Source organism: Halyomorpha halys, unplaced genomic scaffold (assembly GCF_000696795.3).
Source record: "Halyomorpha halys isolate HHAL.00 unplaced genomic scaffold, Hhal_1.1 Scaffold127.1, whole genome shotgun sequence".
Classification (NCBI taxonomy): domain Eukaryota; kingdom Metazoa; phylum Arthropoda; class Insecta; order Hemiptera; family Pentatomidae; genus Halyomorpha; species Halyomorpha halys.
Window position 1 is genome coordinate 421,284 of NW_027107825.1, and position 21,687 is coordinate 442,970.

At 32.6% G+C, this 21,687-nt stretch overlaps 2 protein-coding genes across 9 annotated transcripts; one reads left to right on the forward strand and one right to left on the reverse strand.

Annotated features, from left to right (window-relative positions):
* The first annotated feature begins 1,350 nt into the window (after positions 1 to 1,350).
* On the forward strand, positions 1,351 to 21,237 carry LOC106678172 (probable 26S proteasome non-ATPase regulatory subunit 3). Its single transcript, XM_067046196.1, has 4 exons — positions 1,351 to 1,471; positions 16,995 to 17,235; positions 19,086 to 19,320; positions 21,142 to 21,237. The coding sequence occupies exons 2-4, from the start codon at positions 17,042 to 17,044 to the stop codon at positions 21,235 to 21,237; spliced, it is 525 nt and encodes a 174-aa protein (XP_066902297.1). The 5' UTR covers positions 1,351 to 1,471; positions 16,995 to 17,041.
* Positions 1,442 to 15,099, reverse strand: sicily (NADH dehydrogenase (ubiquinone) complex I, assembly factor 6 homolog sicily). Of its 8 annotated transcripts, none has more exons than XR_010843114.1 (8): positions 14,848 to 15,098; positions 14,548 to 14,770; positions 14,272 to 14,431; positions 13,971 to 14,197; positions 12,213 to 12,301; positions 12,011 to 12,118; positions 11,624 to 11,720; positions 1,442 to 3,299 (listed from the first exon to the last, which is right to left on the reverse strand). XR_010843114.1 is itself a non-coding variant. In XM_014416562.2 (7 exons), exons 1-6 carry the CDS (start codon positions 14,967 to 14,969, stop codon positions 12,022 to 12,024), a joined length of 918 nt encoding a protein of 305 aa, XP_014272048.1. In that variant the 5' UTR covers positions 14,970 to 15,098; the 3' UTR covers positions 11,484 to 11,720; positions 12,011 to 12,021. The 8 variants fall into 8 exon arrangements, 3 of the variants coding, with proteins under 3 accessions (XP_014272048.1, XP_014272049.1, XP_014272047.1); XR_010843113.1 differs by lacking the exon at positions 1,442 to 3,299 and adding an exon at positions 4,088 to 11,437; XR_010843112.1 differs by having other exon boundaries at positions 11,624 to 12,118.
* Positions 21,238 to 21,687: the final 450 nt, after the last annotated feature.

Genomic DNA, 21,687 nt, shown 5'->3' on the forward strand with positions numbered 1-21,687 from the left:
GTTTTGAGATATGTAGAATATGAAAATACTATCGATTTAATTTAACTTTTCTGATTTCTAACATGTTAGGGCCTCATAACATGTTTTGAGATATGCATATTTCTTAAAACTTAAAATCAATAGTATTTTCATATTCTACATATCTCATAACATATAAAGTGACCCTAACATGTTCGGGATCAAGAAAGTTAAAATAAATCGAAACGCGATCATAAAATCAATAGCATTTTCATTTTTGGCATATATTGAAACATATAAAGAGACCCTAACATGTTAGAAATCAGAAAAGTAAAAATAAATCTATACGCGATCTTAAACTCCATATCTTTTTCATATTCTGCATTCTTCAGAACGTATAAAGGGATCGTAAGACGTAAAGAAATCAAGAAAGTTAAAATAAATCGATACGCGATCTTAAACTCCATATCTTTTTCATATTCTGCATTCCTCAAAACGTATAAAGGGATCGTAAGATGTAAAGAAATCAAGAAAGTTAAAATAAATCGATACGCCATGTTAAAATAGATAGCATTTTCATAATCTGCATATCCGGAAACCTAAAAATTGGCTATGCATTAGAAATAAAAAAAATTAAAATAAATCGATATGTGAGCTTAAACTTTAGCATTTCCATTTTGTACTCGTCTGAATATGTGAAATAGAACCCTCATACATTAGAAATTGAAGGTGTTAAAAAAATAAGTGAATTTAAAAATAAAAATCAAATTTTTATTCGAATAATATGTATTCGACTAATTTTTTATTTGATTGAAATAGTGCTTTAAATATTCGAATAAAAAAGTATTCATTTTTTGTCAATCGAATAATTTTTGCCCAACTCTGATATAAAGTTTGATACAAATAAATAATTGTTTCTGATAAAATGAAGAAAGTTCTTTAGTTAAAAAAAGAAAGTCAAAACAGTAAACATTATTTGATAGAATATTTAATGTTTATATCAAAAAAGTGACTGAGAATTAGTAAAAATAAAAAAACCCAATATCAACAACAAAATGTATACACACTTTAAGTAACACTCAACTTTTTTTTTTTAATCCCTATGCTAAGCCATTTATGGCATATGGGGTGTTGCAGCAACTCTGAACTGTCTAATATGTCCTACTGGATGCCATCCTACAAAAGGAATAGACATTATTTCTGGAGAAAAACTTCCAAGGTATAAAAGGTTTATCAAGATGGCTGTGATTATATTGACTTCAGTGGTTATTCCATAGCCTTCTAAATCAAAATCCCCTGGTTAATATTCTGCCCTGCCAATATTATTTATTGGTTATATTGTAATTTTACATTGTAGAATTTAATTAATTAATTTAAAACATTTAGGTTATAAAGGAATGGACAACATAGGGGAGGGATTTTGATTTAGAAGGCCATGAAATAACCATTATGAATTCATATGATCACAGCAACCTTGATAAACCTTTTATAACCTCCTCTACCTTGGAAGTCTGTAAGTATATAATATAATCTGAAATTTATATTTGTTCCTGTAGATGGTGTTTTAGCTGAAACATTAAATAGTTTTATTTATACTATAAGTAACAAATGTTATTTTTATTTAAAAATAATTTCACTAGTATTATGATTTGAGAAGTTTGTTTTGTGTTCTTTAAAAGCGTAAAACCTTTTGGTCATCAACGCATATGGATTATTATAATTATAAAGACAAACACACACACATCTACTCACTCACACTTGAAAAAAATAATAATAGTAAAATTAAAGTCAAAGAAAGGCTATAATTTGGAAAGAAGATGATATGTTTTTAAAAATTTAAATACCATTGTGACTTTAACTTCCTGTGAGAGCTTCTGATAAATTTGGGGTCAGTCCTATTCTGCTTATTGTTGGTAAATAGTGAAAGCACGCTTCAAAAATATGTTTAATTGATAGAATGGACTGACAATATCGGCAGGTTGCAGGTGGAAGTTTTCTTAAGCGGGTTAGAGCACCTTCCTCACTGTGGTAGCTAGAGTAGGATGTTGGTTTTGCTATCTTTTTATTTACTCTGGAGGAGGAGGGGAGTTCATCCCACATGGCCAGGCATCTATCCGATATTTTTATTTTATTATGTCTACCGAGTTTGGTGCATCGGCCAGGAAGCGTGAGTGCCTCTCTGGTAACTTTGTCTGCAAGCTCGTTGCTAACAATGCCAATATACCTTGGGACCCATATGAAATTTATGGACTTATCTTGATCTGATAGTTTTAAGAGGGAAGATTGCATTCTTATGATGAGTAGATGTTCAGGGTACGTGTTTCTTAAACTTTTTAGAGAGCTCAATGAATCTGAAATTATTATGATTGTCTTTTGATTTAATGAGAGACAAAAATGGAGGGCTGATGCTATTGCATGGAGTTTAGTGCTATATATTGCAGATAGTTTATGTAATTTAAATTTGTGGGTTGAATCAGGGGTAAGGAAAGATGAGGGGGTTGAGCTTTCTGATTCTGAACCATCAGTGTATATCAAAAAATGTTCAGGAATATTTTCAAGAAGATGTGACAACCGTTCTTTATACTCAAAAGATGTGGTGTTATTTTTGTGCATATGGAAAAGATGTAGCATTGGTGGTTCCTGTGGTGGGTTCTGAGTTTCAGTAATGGAAGTGCTGAGATAGCCAAAGTGATCCTATCTGCCAAAGGAAGTCTTGGGTTTGGTTTCTGTCGAAAAACTATGAAGAATTTAGACTGGAAAATGTAATTGTATGTGGGATGATTTGTCTGCTGAAGTAATTTAGAAACATAATTTATTGCAAGTTTTTGTCTCCTAAATGATATGGGAGGAAGGCAAATGCTGAGAATGGGACTGGTTCTAAATGTGCCAGTCACAATTCAGATTCCTGTATGATGAACTAAATTGAGATTTGCAAGGGTTTGGCGAAGGGCAGAGCTATAGAGAAAAGACCCAGAATCCAGCTTAGCACAAACTAATGTACCATATAGTTTTAATATAGTGGACTTGTCCCAACACCACGATGTACCATTAAGAACCTGGAGTATATTTAATTTTTTTTGTTACTGCTGAACTCAATAATGCAATGTGCGGTGCAAACTTAATTTTTGATTAAATATAAGGCCTAGAAATTTGTGGTGATTTTTATAAGGGATTGGTTGATTTCCAGTAGTTCGGGAGGGAGAGGCATATTTCTCTTTCGACTAAATTGGAGACATACTGCTTTCTCTATGGAAATTTGTAAGCCTATTGATATGGTCCAGTGATTAATTCTGCCGATGGCTTCTTGTAACTTATTTCTAATGGTATTGATGTTCTCAGACCTGAAAATTTATTAGATAAGTTTAATATAATCAAATTATTTGTTATGTTTTTATTCCAAAATAAAAACTGTACTCGCATGTAATTTTTATTTTATTAAAAAATTTTATCAGCATTGCCAGCCAATAGTGGTATATACAAAAAGGTTAAAAAAAAACTTAATTGAGGCAGTTTTGTGACTAGCCAACAGAAATGAAACTTTACATAAATTAAGAATTGTATTAATAATGATCATGTGTTCTTTTTATAGCTTAAAGCAGAAAATATTAGATCCAGAATAATAGTAATAATTAGAATAATAGACAGCCAGGGAGAAGGAGGAAGGGAGGGAGAGTGAGAGAGATAGACTTTATTAATCTATGCTGCCCAAATACATCAGGTTGCTACATTAAACAGCATACTGATCAATCCGTAATCGGACATATATAAATTACATGGTATAATAAAATAGAAAGAAAACAGTTTTTTTCCCTACAGTTTCCTTTTACAATCAATTTCAGTTTATACACAAAATACAAATATTTCAATTCATTCTTTTTTTTTCTTTCCCTTTTCTGTTCCTTCAATTTCACCATTTCACAATTTTTAATTCACCCGATCAACAAATTCACCCTTCTAGATCCTCTCCAGTGACCCGCTAAACAAATTCACTATTAGACGGCAATGTGAGATCAGACCATTAATAATAGTCACAGAAGTAGATCAGTTTACCAAAAAACAAACAAATAAATACATTTTACGAGAACAATACTAACACATAGATTCAAGGGAAAATATAATAAAAATAATAGTACTAATAAAATAAAATAATTTAATGAATAAATAAGTTAAAACACACAAATCAACAGGTCCACATATTAAAATAAATAAATAAAACAATGAATAATCTCCGAGCTAATTCCCATACAGGTGATGGTGTATGATCCCAGGGAGTCCAAAATAATATTTTCTGCTAAGATCACAATATCCCCGATGCTAACACCTAGGCCTTCTAAGAAGCTCCTTGTTCTATTTGGTATTGTTCTGCGAGATCCAAACCAGAGGCCTCTCACGGTGAACTCTCTCTCTCCGAAGGTCTCGCGGAATTGTTCCTTAAGGAAAGGGATGCATTTATCATATATTTCCTTTTTTCCCTTTCCACTCCACCTTCCTGTTCGAGGTCATTACTTTCAAATCTTACCATCGGATCCAAAACCAGAGCTGTCCAATTTTTGTAAAATGCGACAATATCGGCATATCTTATGGATCCGTCGGTGTCAACACAATAGACCTCCTTGAAGCAGGTGAAGTCTTTTCTTTCAAGGAACTTCATCAATTCTTCTTTGACCCTGTTATAAGGCGTATTATAAGGAGGGAATTGTTGGGGCACTTTCCCAGGACATGAACCGGTGTTTCAGAATCTCTGTCGCATTTGCGACAGAGGGACCCAACTTCTCCTTGCAGTCCACTGCCTCCTGGGACTCCATGCAGGGGTGCGTAGTTAATATTAAGTTTCAGGGCGTTCGCCCATTCTGACCCCAAGAGTATCTGCTTCTCACATACATATCTATTAGCTCTCGGGGTCTCTTTGAAATGGCGAACACCAATACCCTACCACCTGCAACTGACCCATTCTTCGAAAGCATTCTCACGCAACGACTGTCGTAGAGCTCTCACACTTTGGTTGCCCTTATCCACCCCAAGTCTATCAGCACATGCCGCGATTTAGGCTTCGTAACTGAATATAGACTGGAATAGGGCATCTGGAACATTCGACAGTCGCTGGGCAATGTTCATGAGGCACACCTCTTGCCTCCAGCGAGCTCACTATGTATCCATGACCAACGTTGTCAAAACCACCAATCACATCCAGAAAAACCACCACGCAATCATTTTTCTTATTTTTGGCATCTTTTATGATTGCGTCAATGACTCTGGTGCTTGCATATGTTTCTTTTTCCTTCTATTATAATGATTGTATTGGGCTAATTCATAGTGGTACTGCTCCTGACGGTTCCTATCTGCCTTATAGCTCTCTGCGGATTCGACACCTTCCCCACACCCTTGTCGGCCATTTCGGTTTTATTTTTTTCCTCATTTCATAGAATTTGATGGCAGGGTGCTTGTTATTTGCCTCCCTGGGATGCTTATAACTATAGATATGCACATAACTAAAGATAAGTCAAAATTTGAGGTTATATAGTCTGCCACCCAAGGTGGTTAATTTTCTTAAATTTTGTAGTCATTTTTTTTTTATTCTGTCAAATATTTGAAGCAGGTTTAGTTATAGACGAACCAAAGAAACGAAAATGGATGTGTACCAATTAAAGAAAGATGAAGTGGAGTACGAACTCACTATAAGGGGAATTTCGGATCTGAAGAAAGTTGATACTATGCGAAAGAGACTCCAAACACTCTTAACTATGGAACGAGAAGGAAAAATACAGCAACCGACAGGGTCTCTCATTACAGATCATAACTCAGAATCATCAGTTTGCTCAAACAAATTACTTCAGTTTAAAATCAAGTCAGGACAGTTGGTGTGCAGTTAATAACAGTTAGGGCACTGAAAAGAGAAGTGTCTACATGGGAAGACCTGGTAGCAGAGCTTAAAGCAGAGTTCGAGCCGCGGGATTACGACGATAGGCTATGGGACGAAATAAGGAAACGGACCCAAGGATTGGAGGAGTCAATAGGCGTGTACGCTGCTATGATGAGCAACTACTATCACCGCCTGAATATTCTTCCTTCTGAGGAAGAAATGTTGAGGATAATAAGGAAATATGCTCCCATACAATCGCCTTGCATTACACGATATAGGATCAGTTAAGGATCTTGTGACACTAGGTCGTCGACTAGAGGAGGCTAAGTGGAAGATAGAGAACCATAGGCCATCACCAGGAAAAAAAAGTCTTTTAGAACCAGACTTATCCTACCAGCCAAGTACACAATCGATTTCATCATACCAGCGAACCCTAAGACCACAGTTAAACGAAGTGAACATCGCTCAGGGATGATCACCCCGAAATATAACTTGTTTTAGATGCTCTGGGTTAGGGCACATGGCCAGAAAATGTAGGGTACTAACGTGGAATTGTAGAATTGAAGAAGAGCCACACTTCAAAAGACTGTCCCGAACCCAAAAAGTGAGATAAGTAACAGGGAAACGCAAAGGGGGTCAGACATAAATGGACAATATCTGAACAAAACCTCGAAGTTCATAAGCAACTCGACGAATGGTTACGGTGGTTGGAAACCGTAAGAGAAACGTTTTGTGGAAATGCGGTCTCATTGATGACAAAAATCCCGAAGGATAATAGACCATTTCTAACCATTAATATTTTAGGTAAAGGCATATTAGGACTTCTGGACTTATGAGCGACAAGATCATTATTGAATGTTGAAACATGGGAGGAATTCTCTAAACTGGGAATGTGTTTAGAAAAGACAGGTAATACGAAACTTAATCTTGCAGATGGGGCACTGACTACAGTAATTGGAAAAGTAACGCTACCAGTCAAATTCCATCAGGAATAAGAGGAGAAACATCTTTAAGTGGTGAACCATGGCAGCACCTGGAAAATCTTTGGAATAGCTTCCTGGTATAGAAGATTTATACCGAATTTTGCATCGGTTATTTCACTATTGACTGAACTCATGAAAAAGAGAATTAAATAGAACTGGGGAGAACGTCAGGAAAAAGCTTTTAACGACATTAAGGAGATACTGGTGTCAGCACCACTCTTAACCTGTCCATATTTCAATCTTCCGTTTGTATTACAAACGGACACATCTAATTTGGGACTGGGAGCAATTCTATCCCTAGTCGGACTTGATGGAGAAAAACCTATTGCTTATGCAAGCCGAGGATTGACAGCCGCCGAGAAGTACTCAACAACCGAGTTGGAATGTCTGGCAGTAATATGGGCTATTGAAAAATTCAGACCATATTTAGAAGGAATGGAGTTTACGGTTGTAACAGATCACATGGCTTTGAAGTGGATTCATAGCCTAAAAGAACCAAATGGCCGACTCACACGATGGTCTGTGAAATTGCCACAATATCATTTTTCCATTAGACATAAGACCCAGAAAACTTCATAAAATAGTGGATGCTCTTTCTAGGTCTTTGGAAGATGCTGGGGAGATAGCAGACATCGCTATGAGGAATGACGGCCATAAACCGGATGGATGGTACAGCGGTATGATCTACAAAATTGTGAAGCAACCAGAGTCCTATCCGGAGTGGACCATAGACAATGGTATACTCATGAAGAGAGTGGTTGACAGGAATGACATTCTTGGGGAAGACAGACCCTGGAAGATTGTGGTCCCTAAATCAAAGAGAAGAGAACTTCTCATGGACTATCATGACAGCCCCATATCAGGTCACCTAGGTTCATACAAAACATTATAGAGGCTGAAGGAAAAATATTATGGGCCAGGCATGAATTCGGATGTTAGACGCTACGTGACAAGATCCAAACTAGTTTGGAAACCAAACAAAGTCAGCAGAAGCCAGCAGGTTTAATGGGGGAACAGAAAGTTGCAGAATATCTGTGGCAAATAATACGTGCATACTTGATGGGCCCCTTACCGTTGGCAACGAAGCAAAACAGGTTCATACTTTGTATTACAGATTATTTTTCGAAATACTCCATCTGAGACAAGGTACAAGCAGACTTGTGGTGAAACACATAGAAGAATAAGTATTTCTCATGTTCGAAGTTCCTCAAATAATAATCTGTGATAATGGGGTCCAATTCAAAAGTAGAGAATTTATAACCTTGATGGAGCAATATAAGGTTACTACATGGTTTACGGCTTATTACCATCTGCAAACGAATCCAACAGAAAGGGTCAAAAGAGTGATAAAAAGTATGCTGACCTCATATGTCAAGGATAACCATAGGACTTGGGATAAAGAGTTACCAAAAGTATCTTTTGCTCTGAAGATGGCAGTACACGAATTTACTGGTTTTACACCGGCATATATAAACCATGGCCGGGAACTAGCAAGAAGTGGAAATGACTATCGAGTAGGTGACGGTAGGCCAAAAGAGCTAGGTTTCGATAGACAAAAGCACTTATCCAAGATGCAAAAAATGTCTGAACTCTTTGAAGAAGTTAGGGAGAATCTGAATGCTGCCACGAGAAAAGCACAAAAGTTTACAACCTTAGACATAGACCCGTCAATTACCATGTTGGACAAATAGTATGGTGTAAAACTCAACATCAGTCAGACGGCGCTGTGTACTTCTCGAGTAAACTGGTACAAAAATATAAGAAATGTCGGATCAAGAAGGTGATATCACCAATTATAGTAGAAGTAGAGGATTTTGGTTCTGGTTTAAGCGCGGGGAATTGGCATGTCCAAGACTTAATGTTAGATCCTCAAGGAGAGCCAACGACTGTGTAAACATTCTTCTTCTCTTGTTTTGGTCCACTAGGTTTCCATTCTTCTTTTTTGAGGAAAGGGAGGGGTGTTACAGTTGCCATGGTGAAATAAAAACAGTGGCGCCTAAGGAGCAATTTATTCTTTATTGTTTTGCCTATTTTTCCCTTTTACGATTATATATTTTTTTCCCCCTTTAACTCACACTCATCTCCGCTGACCATAGGCAAGTATAAACGATAAATATATAACTAAAGATAAGTCAAAATTTTCGGTTATAACTTGTCCAACTTTGCTTGTAAATTAGCTTCATTTAGTCACGATAACACCCTTCTTAATCACTGACAATGTTCCTCTATATTTGCGCTGTAGACGATAATATCAACAAAATATAGTATACATTCGTCCTCTTTTATTTCTGAAAGTAGCTGATCCATCAGTCTCCAAGATTTCGTCAGTGCATTAACCTAAACCAAAAGACATCTTTTTATAATCGAAGTGTCCTCCCTCAGTGGTAAATGCAGTCTTCTCCTGATCTTGCCAGATTGATATCTGATGATAACCACAAACTAAATCTATAGTAGAGAGAATCTGCTTCGCCCCATACGCTCTAATGTCAGACAGAACCTGTACATAAAAGTTAAGAGACCATCTCCCTTCTTTTTTTTTTTCAAGCACTACAGGTGCTGACCATGGGCTCTCAGAAGGGTGTATGATATCGTTTTGAAGCATGTCCTGAATATGCTCTGCCACCGCTGGTTGCTGATAAAAAGGCACAAGGTAGGGTCGTTTCACAACTGGTCCTTCTTTCATGGTTCGAATTCGATGTTACACTCCCAAGCGGTAAATCTCCTCGTGAGGAGGTTTGAACACATGTATATATTTTCTTAAGACTTCCAATATGTCCTTCAGTAGTTGTTAAGTGGGATAGTTTTTTTTTTCTACATTCTTTGATCAGGTTTAAAGTACCTTGGGTCTCTACACCTAGACCCTGAATCATCTTCGCTGATTTATCTTTTAAATTAAGTTTTAAAATTTCCTTGTCTGGGAGAGAGAGAGGGACCCAACTCCTGTTCTTGAAGGGGAAAATGTGAGACTTTCTTCTTAGGATGGTAATGGGGAATAAAATAATAAAACCATCACATAAAGTGAGGTCTCTGGGCGTTCTTTTGGGTGAAAGGAAGTAAAAAGTAAAACTGTTTTACACTACAGCTGTCTCAATAATATAGCAGGAATGACCTGGGGCCTCTAATATAAGTGTAGAGAAATATTATACAAAGCAGCCTTTTTGCCTATTGCCCTCTATACTGTACCTGCATTTTGGGAACAATATCTCACGTATTCAGATCTTAAATTGCTGGAACAGGCACAAATGGTTCCTGTTCCTGGTTCCTCTATTACTTGTGACTGGGACTTATAGGACAGTGCCAACTTCAGCTGTTTAAGTAATTAGGGGTAAACTACTATTAGACCTTCGAATCCAGATTGCCATCGTCAAGTACAATATAATGAAATGATGCTGGCCAGCATTGGGTCAATTTATTTCGTTAGTTCCAGTGGTAAATTCAAAGATGTTGCTAGTGAAATCAATGACATTGTCTTTTCTGAATGGCAGAGGAGGTGGGATAACTGGGCAACTGTAAAAATGACTCATGAGTATCTCCCATATGTCAGAAAAAGGGTAAAAAATGAATGTGTAAAGACAGACAGCTGGACAGTGCAGCTTCTTACAGGGCATGGTAACATCAATATTAAGTTACATTTATTAAAAAAAAAAAAAAAAAAAAAAAAAAAAAAAGGATGACCCTAACTGAAGCTGCAGAGCTGTGGAATACATGAAACATATAATTTTTGACTGCCCTATGTACACTTATGCCAGCTTGGCTTTAGCAGATCAGTTCTCCTTGCTCGACTGATCGCCTAAATCCCTAGAAGAACTCGTGGCTACTCCCGATATGCCTCAAACATATCAGGTAGAGGCCTTCAAAAATTTTTCAAAGATGGTGTTCCAAATAAAATACAAACGTTGGCTCATTAAAATAGTATAATTCTACTATTTGAGTTTTTTTGACCGCACCCGGACCATATTCCTTTCATGTTATAATAATGTATGTAACAAAGGCCACCTGCCAAGGGATTAATATAACATAGATAATATAATAATAATAATTTATGTAACAATTATATGTATATAGAGTAGACCCACTCGAATGTAGGTAGAAAGTTACTGGAGCCTTGTTTGGTGGGAACAGCTCTCCAGTTGTTGGTGACCCATTAGCTTTTTTATCAAAATTAGTGTCCCATTGTTATAAAGATTATACAATGCATCACTTTGGTTCAGAGATATTTGGAACGTGAATGCAGGTCTGAAGACTTGGGAAACTTGCTTACTGTGATGCAGGAAGCTTGGTGACTGAGTTTTATCTTGACGGATTATTAAAATGTAAAAAATAGGATTTCCCTAAAGTACAGTGGGGAGAAAGAAGGAAAAAAATAAAATAAAAGGAGAGAGAGCAATTTTTTTTTTTTGAGTTGTAGAATGTTAGTAAAAAGTTTCACTTCAAAATGGCATCCCTTAATAGGCTAAATGGAATATATTCACCAAAAAATATCTTTTAGAGAAAAATTATTTAATAATAGATTATGAATAGCTTTTAATACAAAAAATGGAGTTAATTCAACGAATCCTATATTTTTCTTGTATTTAGAAGACTTAAACTATCCATAATTTATTTTGAAACCCTGTGCCATAAAATCTCCGTTGCTCTGTATAATTAAAAGAAACAAAAACTTTCAATTAGGCACATTGATATTCAATATCACTGTTATCACTAACATTTTTTATTCAAAGAAATAACACAAACAAACTGTGGTATCAAAATACTTGTGCTTATTTTTTTGACATAAAATCAGATAAAAAACAGGAATAGTTAAAAAAATAAAATTCCTCACCAGATTTTTACAAAAAGTATACACATCAGCAACAACTTTCTTTGTTTAACAAATATTTTGTTTGATATACCAAACCAAAACATTGATCATCAAAGGACTACAAAAGAGAAATTTAACATAATATCAATAATGATTAACTAGATCACTTACAATGAACACTATGCAACGTTTTCAAACATTTAGAACAATTTTTTATAACAAAAAATTGTTATACAAAATTATCTTTTTTTTTTTGTTTGTTTTTTTAGCAGATTGTATTAAAAGTATTTTCTTATAACCTAGAAACATGAAAGTGAAAACCTACTTACATAAAAAATTATAGAAACACAGAAATTCATGTTGCATAGTGTGATAGACAAATGATATGAAATATAGACTACTTATTACCTCAAGGGAAATTAATAAGAATTAGATAATTTGGCCCAGTATAAAGATAATCCTAAAAGAAAATCTCTTTCTCCTATCAATGGTTCAAATACATCAAAGTCTGCATCACTAATGAAAAACAGTAGAGGGACTATTAATAAATAGTTAAAAGCACAAATTAAATATTTTAAAATTAAATATACAAAAATAATAAAATAAATACCTAAGTCTTCTGAGATAATTAGCAGTGGGTATTGCAGGTAAAAGATAAACAGAAGAGCCTCTTGGTAACTTAGAACTTAGAGACCTAGCCTGAACAAAACAATATTTAATTATAAACTAATAGAATTAATTAAAATAATTATTTGCAAGAATAAAAGTATTGAAAAATGTGATGCATATGATATATACATACTTTCCTTGATAAGTTATGATCAAATTAATAATCTGCGGAATAGTTTAACATAGAAATTTAAGAAAAGATGGTCAAGGTAGCAGTCAAAATTATTTATTTTCAATTCACTTAGTAGGTTTTATTCAGGACGAATGAAAATGAGGAGTCAGAAAGAGAAACAGACTATTGGAACTATAACAGATGACTAATAAAGCTTCTGAACTTACAAGGAGAGGGTACTACATATATTTCTGACGTTTTGATAAAAATTTTTTAATTAAATCTAGGTCTTAAAACATTTAAATATGTCCTAACTTAGTAACTTAAACATACCCCAGGAGTCCTAGGAAAAAAGTCAGGAAGTTTGAAGAAATAAAAAAGACAGCTGTTATAAAAAATTAATTTTTCATTAGTTGCTGTATATCTCTAAAACTATCCACAAAACTATATATATATATATATATCATTATATGGTAGTAAAATAAGTTTGTAGTGTTTATCAATATTTCAATTTAATCCTCTCAGTATTTATAAAATCATGTTTACTTGGTCAATAATGTTTATATATTCTAAAAAAGGATTAGTTAAGGTGCTTTTATGCATCAGTTTCAACCGAGATTCCTTATCTTTAAGTGGTATTTTGCTTGCTTCAAATGGAAGAGAAAAAAAAAAAAATGTTCTTCATTTAATGATTTTTTATTTCAGAAAAGCCGCTGCACAAATGGTTAACAAAATTTGCAGTGTTTATGGCGATAATGCCTTAGGAGAAAGCACTGTCCGTAAGTGTTTGCTCGGTTCAGAACCAGAAATTTTGACTTGGAAGACGCACAGCACTCGGGTCATCCTTCAACTGTTAATAACGACCAAAATCAAGCATTGGCCACAGAAAACCCTCATTCTATGGCACAGGATATCGCAGAAATGCTTAACATATCTTGAGCAAGTGTCTCAAATCATTTGGGGGCTGCGGGATGTTTCTTGAAGTGATATATGGGTTCTTCACAATTTGATGGAAAAAAATTTATTGGACCGCATATCCATTAACGATTCGCTCCTGAAACGTAATGTTAATGATCCATTTTTAAAGAGGTTGATACTGAAGATGAAAAGTGGGTTCTGTACATTTGAAATCACCAGTAAAAAACGCTACGAACTTATTTTACAACCTGATATATTCGTCAAATTTTGAAAAATGTTTTACACAAAAAAAATCCATTAGGTTAGGTTAACAACATACTATATAACCCACAGGTGTATTGTTTTAAAAACTAAATGAGTTGATCTTCAGGAAAAATTTCCATTTTATGAATGGACAAGTTTATCAATCTGGTTTTTTCAAAAAGCTGAACTGTAGTTACCTAGTTCCACAAATCATCCCATTATATGAGTGAAAGACAAGTGCTTTGGATACCAAATCAGTGCATATTTACTTTTCTAATAAAAATTTTTGGTCAATTCAAGCAAAAAATTTGAATCATATTAATGTCTGAGATATTTTAATTAGGTACATTCCTGTTTTTTTGGTGGTTCAATATTTAAAAGTTAAATTGTTTTCAAAAATTGATTGGGCAAAAATAAATATACTACCTTATCTATATGAGCTTTGGCACGTGAAGCTATTTTAAAAACTAAATCTTTTGTTGATGATGAATGAGGTAAAAGACCTTTGGCTACATCAAATCCAACTGACTCCAATAGATCCCGAGGAAGACTCCAGGAGCTATTACCACTTCTTGCTATGCGTAACAGCATAACTAGACCTTGCCCCTTCCCAACATGACTAGCAGCATGATCTGCATTAATATCCTTTATTCCTTGAATACAATTGAAATAATTGATAATAACCATGCATGTATAACAAAAGCTAGGGAAAAAAAACTATGGTCACCTGCTACTTCAAGACTCATATAAATAATAGGAGAAACAGTTTCCTCTGAATATTTTTCCATATTATCTAATGATTGAAAACATGGTTCTGTTAATTGAACTTCTCTCGCTTTTACTAAACGCATAAAATTTCTCTTTTTAAGGTCGTGCTTTGAAATAGTCTGAAATTAAATTGAACGCATTTAAAACTTAATGTAGAAATGAAAATCGAGTTTAGACCTATAATTATACTTGGAATGACATATATAATTAATTAAAACATATCAAAATGCCTTACCCTAGCAAGCTGGATTGCTACAGGGTGATTGGGTGGATTTCCTTCATAAATTTTTGCAATCGTTTCATTCCAAAATCCAAGCCTCATCAAGGAAATTCTAGAGTCTTTGGAAGCAATAGCAGCTTTAGAAACTTCGACATTAAATGCTCTGACAGAAATTATAGCATTTCTTGGTGTTTTTGGCAGTAAAAGAGCACATAAAAAGTTTTCATAATCATTTTTTCTAAGATAAAACAAATAAATAATTATAAGGTTCAAAGACATGATTTAATGCGTTTTTTTTTCAAGTTGGAACAATACCTCACTAAATCCAAGCAGTAGTCAATGGGTGAAACGCTTTGACTTTTCGAACTATATAATCTAAATGTTTGGATGAAATAACGTTTACTACAAAAGTTTCGCACTAGATTATTAAAATTCATTTGAATTTAAATGTTTATTAATTAATATAGCATTAAAAAACTTTATAGTGCAGTAAGTAATAACAAAATTCACAGTGAATAAATTTTTGAGTCTCAGTAACCTAACTTAACCTCCTTCAAATCAGCAATACATGCTGATTGTTTCTCAGAACGTATTTTCAATTGCAATTACTAAATAAAAAATTTATAAATTTTGAATGCATTAAAACATAGTAATATACGTATTTGAAATAAAAAATTACGTGTATGGAGCTTTTCAAATTAGTTAATTCAGTATTTTATAATTATAAAAATAAAAAAACATATATTAATACTTTCAAATTTTTACTCTATTTTTTAGATTTTGGTTAGTAAAATTAGTTCTATTTTAAATTTTATTTTTGGTTAGTAAATGATAATTTAATAATGGTCATTCTTTCAGATAGATGATCTGTTTAAAGGAAGTTCATTTAAAATTATCACTTCTAGTTAGCAGATCCTTTGGGTATTATAGTAAGTTGCATTTTTAGAATCTTAGATCTTTTTGGATTATGTCTTGAAAAATTATTATGTTATTTCTCCGTAAAACGTCTCGTCATTATCATACCACAGTATTCATATACCTAAATGTTTATTTAATAATTGGTTGTAGAATTAATCATCTTATGTTTTGTAAAAAGTATTGAAAGATAAGGGATTTTCTACTGACGGTTAAGATGGCGCGGTTCTTTAATTTAGTATCGGAAAGTTGCATTTTAAATCCATCAACTAACATTTTTACCAAGTAATCGCTATTATTTAAATATTGAATTTCCCAGCTTTTGACTAAAATGATGTATTATATTATTTGTATTTCACATAACTGTTAAAACATACCACTTTTTTGGTTACAGTTGATGTTATTATATTATATTTATAAGTAATTTTGATTGTTTGCTGATTCATTTGTCAAAAAATTTAATTTTGGCCTATATGTTTAACGTATTGAATATGTAGTTAAAATAAATTGATTAGTTAATGACCAAATAAATATATAGATTATTAATGAGTTGTTTATTTACTAAAATAATTATTTAAAAAATTCCTGATTTATCAAGTTGAGTTACAAGTAAATTTTTATATGTAAAAGTAATTGCTCTTGTTTAAAGTAAAGGCTATTATAGAGTAATAGATGTTATAAGATGGTCCTGTGTAGTAAAAAAGGAATTCAAATAGTACACATCTATTTATGATATATCAATGTTTTACCTTATTTCACAGGGATTTTGTCAAGCGAGTAAACCAAAGATACTTCTATTGAATTTTTGGCTTACTTTTTAGATTAAAGGCATGCAAAGTGGGGGCAAAATGTTGATGCTTAATAAATAGTTGTGTACGATTTGAGTTCCTTTTTGACCACACTATCTTACTTACCTACTAGTATGTGGGTATTTTCAATAATCTGGTTAATTGCAAGGTCTTAACTCAAAATAATTGTTCTTAATATACTTTTGCTGTGTTTTTATTACATTAATAATCTTAATATTAGAAATCCCTAAATCTAATGATCAGATCCAAAGGGCTTTCCAATATCATAAGAAGGTGTATTTTTAAGATTGATTCAGGAACAATGCAAATGTTTTGTTGGCGAAAAACATATTGAGTTAGGGCCTTATCAGGACAGTATTGACCTTAATTATTATTACTTTATTGAAAGTTACTAATATCATCAAAATATTTATATTACCTTTAATTAATAATATCATCTATAACTATTATTTGTTATTTTCCTTAACTGTCCATTATAACGTTCCTCAGTTAAGTTTCCTCCTATGCATTTTTATCTGGTTCTGAGGCTGCTAAATTAAAAATATCCATTTGTAGGATATATCTATTGGGTTATATTTTGAATATTTTATTAAATAATCTTTTTTTAAATTGGTTTATGCAAAAAAGATCTGATATTGTGGAAAATCAATTTAAAATGGTTTAATGAATAGTTAGGCAATTGAAAGTGTACACCTATTATATGATTGCTCGTCTAATGTATGTTATTATGAATTGCAGATTCAAATATATACATTCAGAGTAAATTATAAATCAAAAAAGTTGTTATGGCAGTTGGAAATAAAATACCAGATTCTCTGAAAGTAGATAAAATCAACTCTGACATTGGGCAACAAATGAGTTCTTGTGACAAAGAAACTGCTGAACTAATTAAATTACAAGTCAAAGAGATTGAAAAAGGTGTTCTTAAAAAAGAACCAAGGTTCATCTTGAGGGTTGTCTGCACTTTACCAAAAACAAGGCAAGATATTGTGTTTTATAATTTTATCCTTTCAATTTTCAGCATGAACATTAAGTTATAGGATATTTTATAAGGAAATTCAGATTAACACTTCCAAAGATATATTTACCTTAGTTCTCAATCTGTTTTATTGGCCATACAAATCACTATCTGTTATAGAACAAATACAATTAATATTATCCATTAAACATAATATGTATTGCACATCAAGGAAACTTATAAAATATGCTTGTTTTAATATGAAATAACTGAAAAAACAATTAAAGGATATGTACTAAACTTCTTGTTCTGAAATTCTTATGATAGCTGTTCTTGTAAAAATAAAAAATACAATAATGAAGCTAAATAATTTTTTTACAAAATGTATTTAGGTGTGAGGAGTGAGGCAGGTCAATGAGTAAAGCACTATGTTCTTATATCTTGGGCCTGGGTGCTTATCTGGCTGTAACATAATTATTTATGTTATAATAGCTGTGGATCGACCTTTAGTCAGGAAACCCTCCTTGAGCAAATCTGGCCATTTAAAAGTGGGGGGAAATCTAAAGGTTGATCATTATTCTGATCAAATCGCCTCCTTGCACAACTGTTGATCTAGAAACAGTACTTCCTTTATCAAGTACTGTATCTAAGACCCTCCTTAGGTTACAGGTTTTATTATGTTGATGTACTGATTTGTTTTTTAAGACGTTTCACCTCCTTATTAGAAGATAGGGAAGTGAGGCTGTGCATTTTGGGGCATAGGTCCCAGAGCACTCGGTTCGGAATATTGTGGGTTCAATTCCCACCTGTGGTAGTTAATATTTATTTCTCGGTGGTCCTGAGAAATTAATCTTGACATCCTACCTTGGTTAGTATGTGGTGGCAACTCTGGTAACCACCTGGGGTTGGCAAAAAAGACTATTAGGCCCACTAGCCGGACTAGTTCCCCCACCAGATACCAATACCAAAATATTAGAAGATGGTTCCTGGACTTCTTAGGTGTGTTAAAATCATTCTTTGGTGTGTATGTTAAAACACTTCCATCATTGTTGGGAGAAACACGTAACAAATACAAATACTGAATGCTGCATTTTCAAATTGATATTTTCTATTGATTTTTTCAAAATTTCTGTTGTAATATATTGAAATAAACGTTCTTTCACCACCTGAAAATGATATCCTTCCAATAACTAAGACCTCAAATCGATGATACAATATTATTTAAAAATGCAACATCTTTAGACAAACATAATATAACTTTTTTTGGGCCCAAGTCCTCCATTGAGGAAATATATTGAACGACCCAGGTGGGAATTGAATAATAGAACCTTATTCTTAAATTATTCTTCAATTGTTTGTTGTTGGTTTATCTTTTTGGCCAAATTATTATTTTATGCTGATGTTTAATTGTTTTATCATACAATATTTGATCATTTTTTTGGCTATAAATTTTCTTAGTAAAATTATTATTTTATGCTGATGATGTTTAATTGTTTTGTCAAATATTGTTTGATAAAGCATTAAAATAATGTTGTATCTTAAATGTCGAAAGTTAGTCAAATTGAATAAATACAAACTAAATATACTGCTTTATTTATTTCCCTGATGTTTCAATCCACATTATTAGTTTTCGTTATAGTTGATTCGAGATATGAAAATATTATATCACATGTTTTTATTCATAATAATGAAAATAGTTATAACCGAGTGGTTGACCATAGTTACCCTATGGTTGTATCATACCCATTTTATGGAACATAAGTAGAAGACATTCCATCAGAAATTTTGGATTATATATTCACTTTGACTGATTCCGGCAATGTACCATTGGTTAATTGTTTTTTACTTTTATGCAATTTGATCTGATTTAGGAAAAAACTTAATAGAGATGTTTTTATGTCTCTTCTTCCTGAATATTATTACATGCATGATGAAGTTTTCAAGTGGGTTCCATCTAAAGGAAGAATCACAAACATTGATGAAAACATTATTATTCCAATATTACCAGAAATTGATTCTTATATTCATCTCCTGATTCTGATCTATCTATTAGATTGTGGTAATTACACGGTTGCTGTTCCATGCTCTGACAAATTGATATCAAAGGTTAGTATGAAAGATTGTTACAGCTCTACTCATTGCTTATTACAAATTTAACAAAATTCTGGCATTGTGTCTGATAGGCTTAGGGGCTATATTAATCATTTTAACATGTTACAAATAAAAATAAAATATGCCTGTTTTATTTTCTGGGTGCCCAAATACTAAATAAAAAATAAAATACCAATGAAACTTTGAACTAAAAAAATATTCTTTACACTTTTAAAGTTCTGATTGGAATAACTATAGATTGGAATATGTCTAAACTTGAAAATAACTATGTCAGCAACCTATGGGAGAGTTTAATTTTTTTCACTTTAAGCTATTCTTTATCTTTGACTGGGACTGTTTCAAAGACGGCAGTTTTTTATCATTTATATGAAAATTAGTCTCAAGTCTGCGAATAGATTCTTTATCAAAGCTGTCAATGTTAACTTTGGTTTTATTTTTGAACCGTTTCTTGGGTGTAGTTTCAAAACTAGTTTTGTCACCCCTCTCTACGTCTTCACCCTCTTTTATAATGTTTCTCAAAGTGTGTTTTGAGACACCACTAGCCTGGTAAACTATTCATAACAGAGGAAACATGGATTGGACCACTCGCTGTTTTCATGAATTTAAATAGGTTCACAATTACGTTTTCGGTTTAAGAGTGGATAGTTTTCCCTCTACTCAGTTTAATTGACATGGTAAACTTATGATTTTGCGTGTCTATTTGTAAAGTTGCAGAAGGAGTAGGTTGAAGAGAGGAAAGGAAAGGTAGTCCAGTACAAGTTTAACATACATATCTCATAAAGAAGCAAACATGCTTAAATCAGGTACTTTTTAGATTTAAAAGCATTGCAGTATCATGAAAGTATAATGAAGCTTTGAAATTAAAACATACTATTTTGATTTTGCTTAAATGAACCTCATTATGTTAGTTTTCTCAATTCTTAATTTTAAGTACCATTTACTTTAAATATTATTCGGTTTTTCTTCTCAATTTCTATTTTGAATATACAATTTTCCTTGAACATATCATCCACAATCTTGTTTTGAACAAATTTTTTTATTGGATCATCTCTCTCCCAAATAAGTAAAGATTTCCACTTATTTATTAATACAAGTTGTATTAAGACACTCATCACAAAAATAAACTACCTTGTTCGAATCCGATTATAGGGTGACCTCTCATTTTATGAGACAATTTCAGATAAAATCTCAACCTGTATTCCAAGAAGTATGGTAAGTCATCAAAATTAATTAGAATAAAACTATATCTGGTATGCAATGTCTGTTATTGTTCATACATTATCATAACTGTTCTAATAAAAGTTGGTATATTGGTGCGAGTGAGAATTCGAAGCTATAGTTTGATCACTTGGGAGGGAGGGTCATGTCAATATACTTGCAGGACCAACTTGTAGTTATGGATAATTACATCACCTCGCCTCAATGAATCAAAATGGTTTCTTTGGCCGAAACTTTGGCACTAATAAATAAGTGTTTACTTGTTTGTGTTCTTCACTGATCGCTCCCTCAACCATCTTCTCCTTATTTATTTATATCTATGGTCAACTATAAACTCTTCAGTCTTAAAAAAATTATTTCTCGAAACTACTCAACTTAATTTGTTGAAAATTGTTAGGGTTATTTTTAATAAAGCATAAGTATCACATAAAGAAATATAATGTATGAATAAAAATATTGCAATTTGTACTAATAACATTTTGATTTTTTTTAATGGGATTCATTGTTAAATTTTGAGTTTTATAGTTTATTATGTTTTCTTGTATTCTTGATATAATATTTCTATGTGACAGTTTGATTATCATTGAATTATTTTAGATATGTGACCAAAACAGGCGGAGCATGAGTCTAATTGCAGCAAAAGCATATTTTTATCATAGTCGAGCTTATGAACTAACAGGTAAACTATTTTAAATCAATTTAATAATTAATAATGTTAATTACCAAAGGTACACTACAGTTTATCTTTATTTATTATTACTGCATTCATTATCTTTACCTTGAGATTTGTTCTATCAGTAAATAAATAAAGACTATAGTATTTTCATATTTTCTCGTTTTTTAGTTCATACCTGATTATTTGAAGCTATTTTGTCTTTTGGCTGACTATAGTTCTTTTGATGGTTTTATCAATCAATTAATGGTTTTATCAATCATCTTTGATCTATTTCAATTCTCATTTCTATGATTTTCAAGATTGTTTAAATTTTGGACTGGTAGTGATTAATTTTTTTGCTTTAAAAATAACATATACTATCTTTTTTTTTTTTTTTTTTTTTGTAACCTCCTTTATTATTAAATTTATACAATATATACATACAAATGCATTATTATCTATCTTATCTATTTTCTTACTAAGGCTCA

What these genes read in the sequence shown, in the direction of transcription:
- LOC106678172 (XM_067046196.1), top strand. Translation starts at nt 17,042, where the DNA reads ATGGCAGTTGGAAATAAAATACCAGATTCTCTGAAAGTAGATAAAATC. An exon ending in TGCACTTTACCAAAAACAAG is followed by an intron (nt 17,236 to 19,085) that starts GCAAGATATTGT and finishes GATCTGATTTAG; the next exon opens with GAAAAAACTTAATAGAGATG. An exon ending in CTGACAAATTGATATCAAAG is followed by an intron (nt 19,321 to 21,141) that starts GTTAGTATGAAA and finishes GAATTATTTTAG; the next exon opens with ATATGTGACCAAAACAGGCG.
- sicily (XM_014416562.2), bottom strand. Translation starts at nt 14,969, where the DNA reads ATGAATTTTAATAATCTAGTGCGAAACTTTTGTAGTAAACGTTATTTC. An exon ending in TACTGCTTGGATTTAGTGAG is followed by an intron (nt 14,771 to 14,847) that starts GTATTGTTCCAA and finishes GTTTTATCTTAG; the next exon opens with AAAAAATGATTATGAAAACT. An exon ending in CCAAAGCTCATATAGATAAG is followed by an intron (nt 12,302 to 13,970) that starts GTAGTATATTTA and finishes TGTTTTGTTCAG; the next exon opens with GCTAGGTCTCTAAGTTCTAA.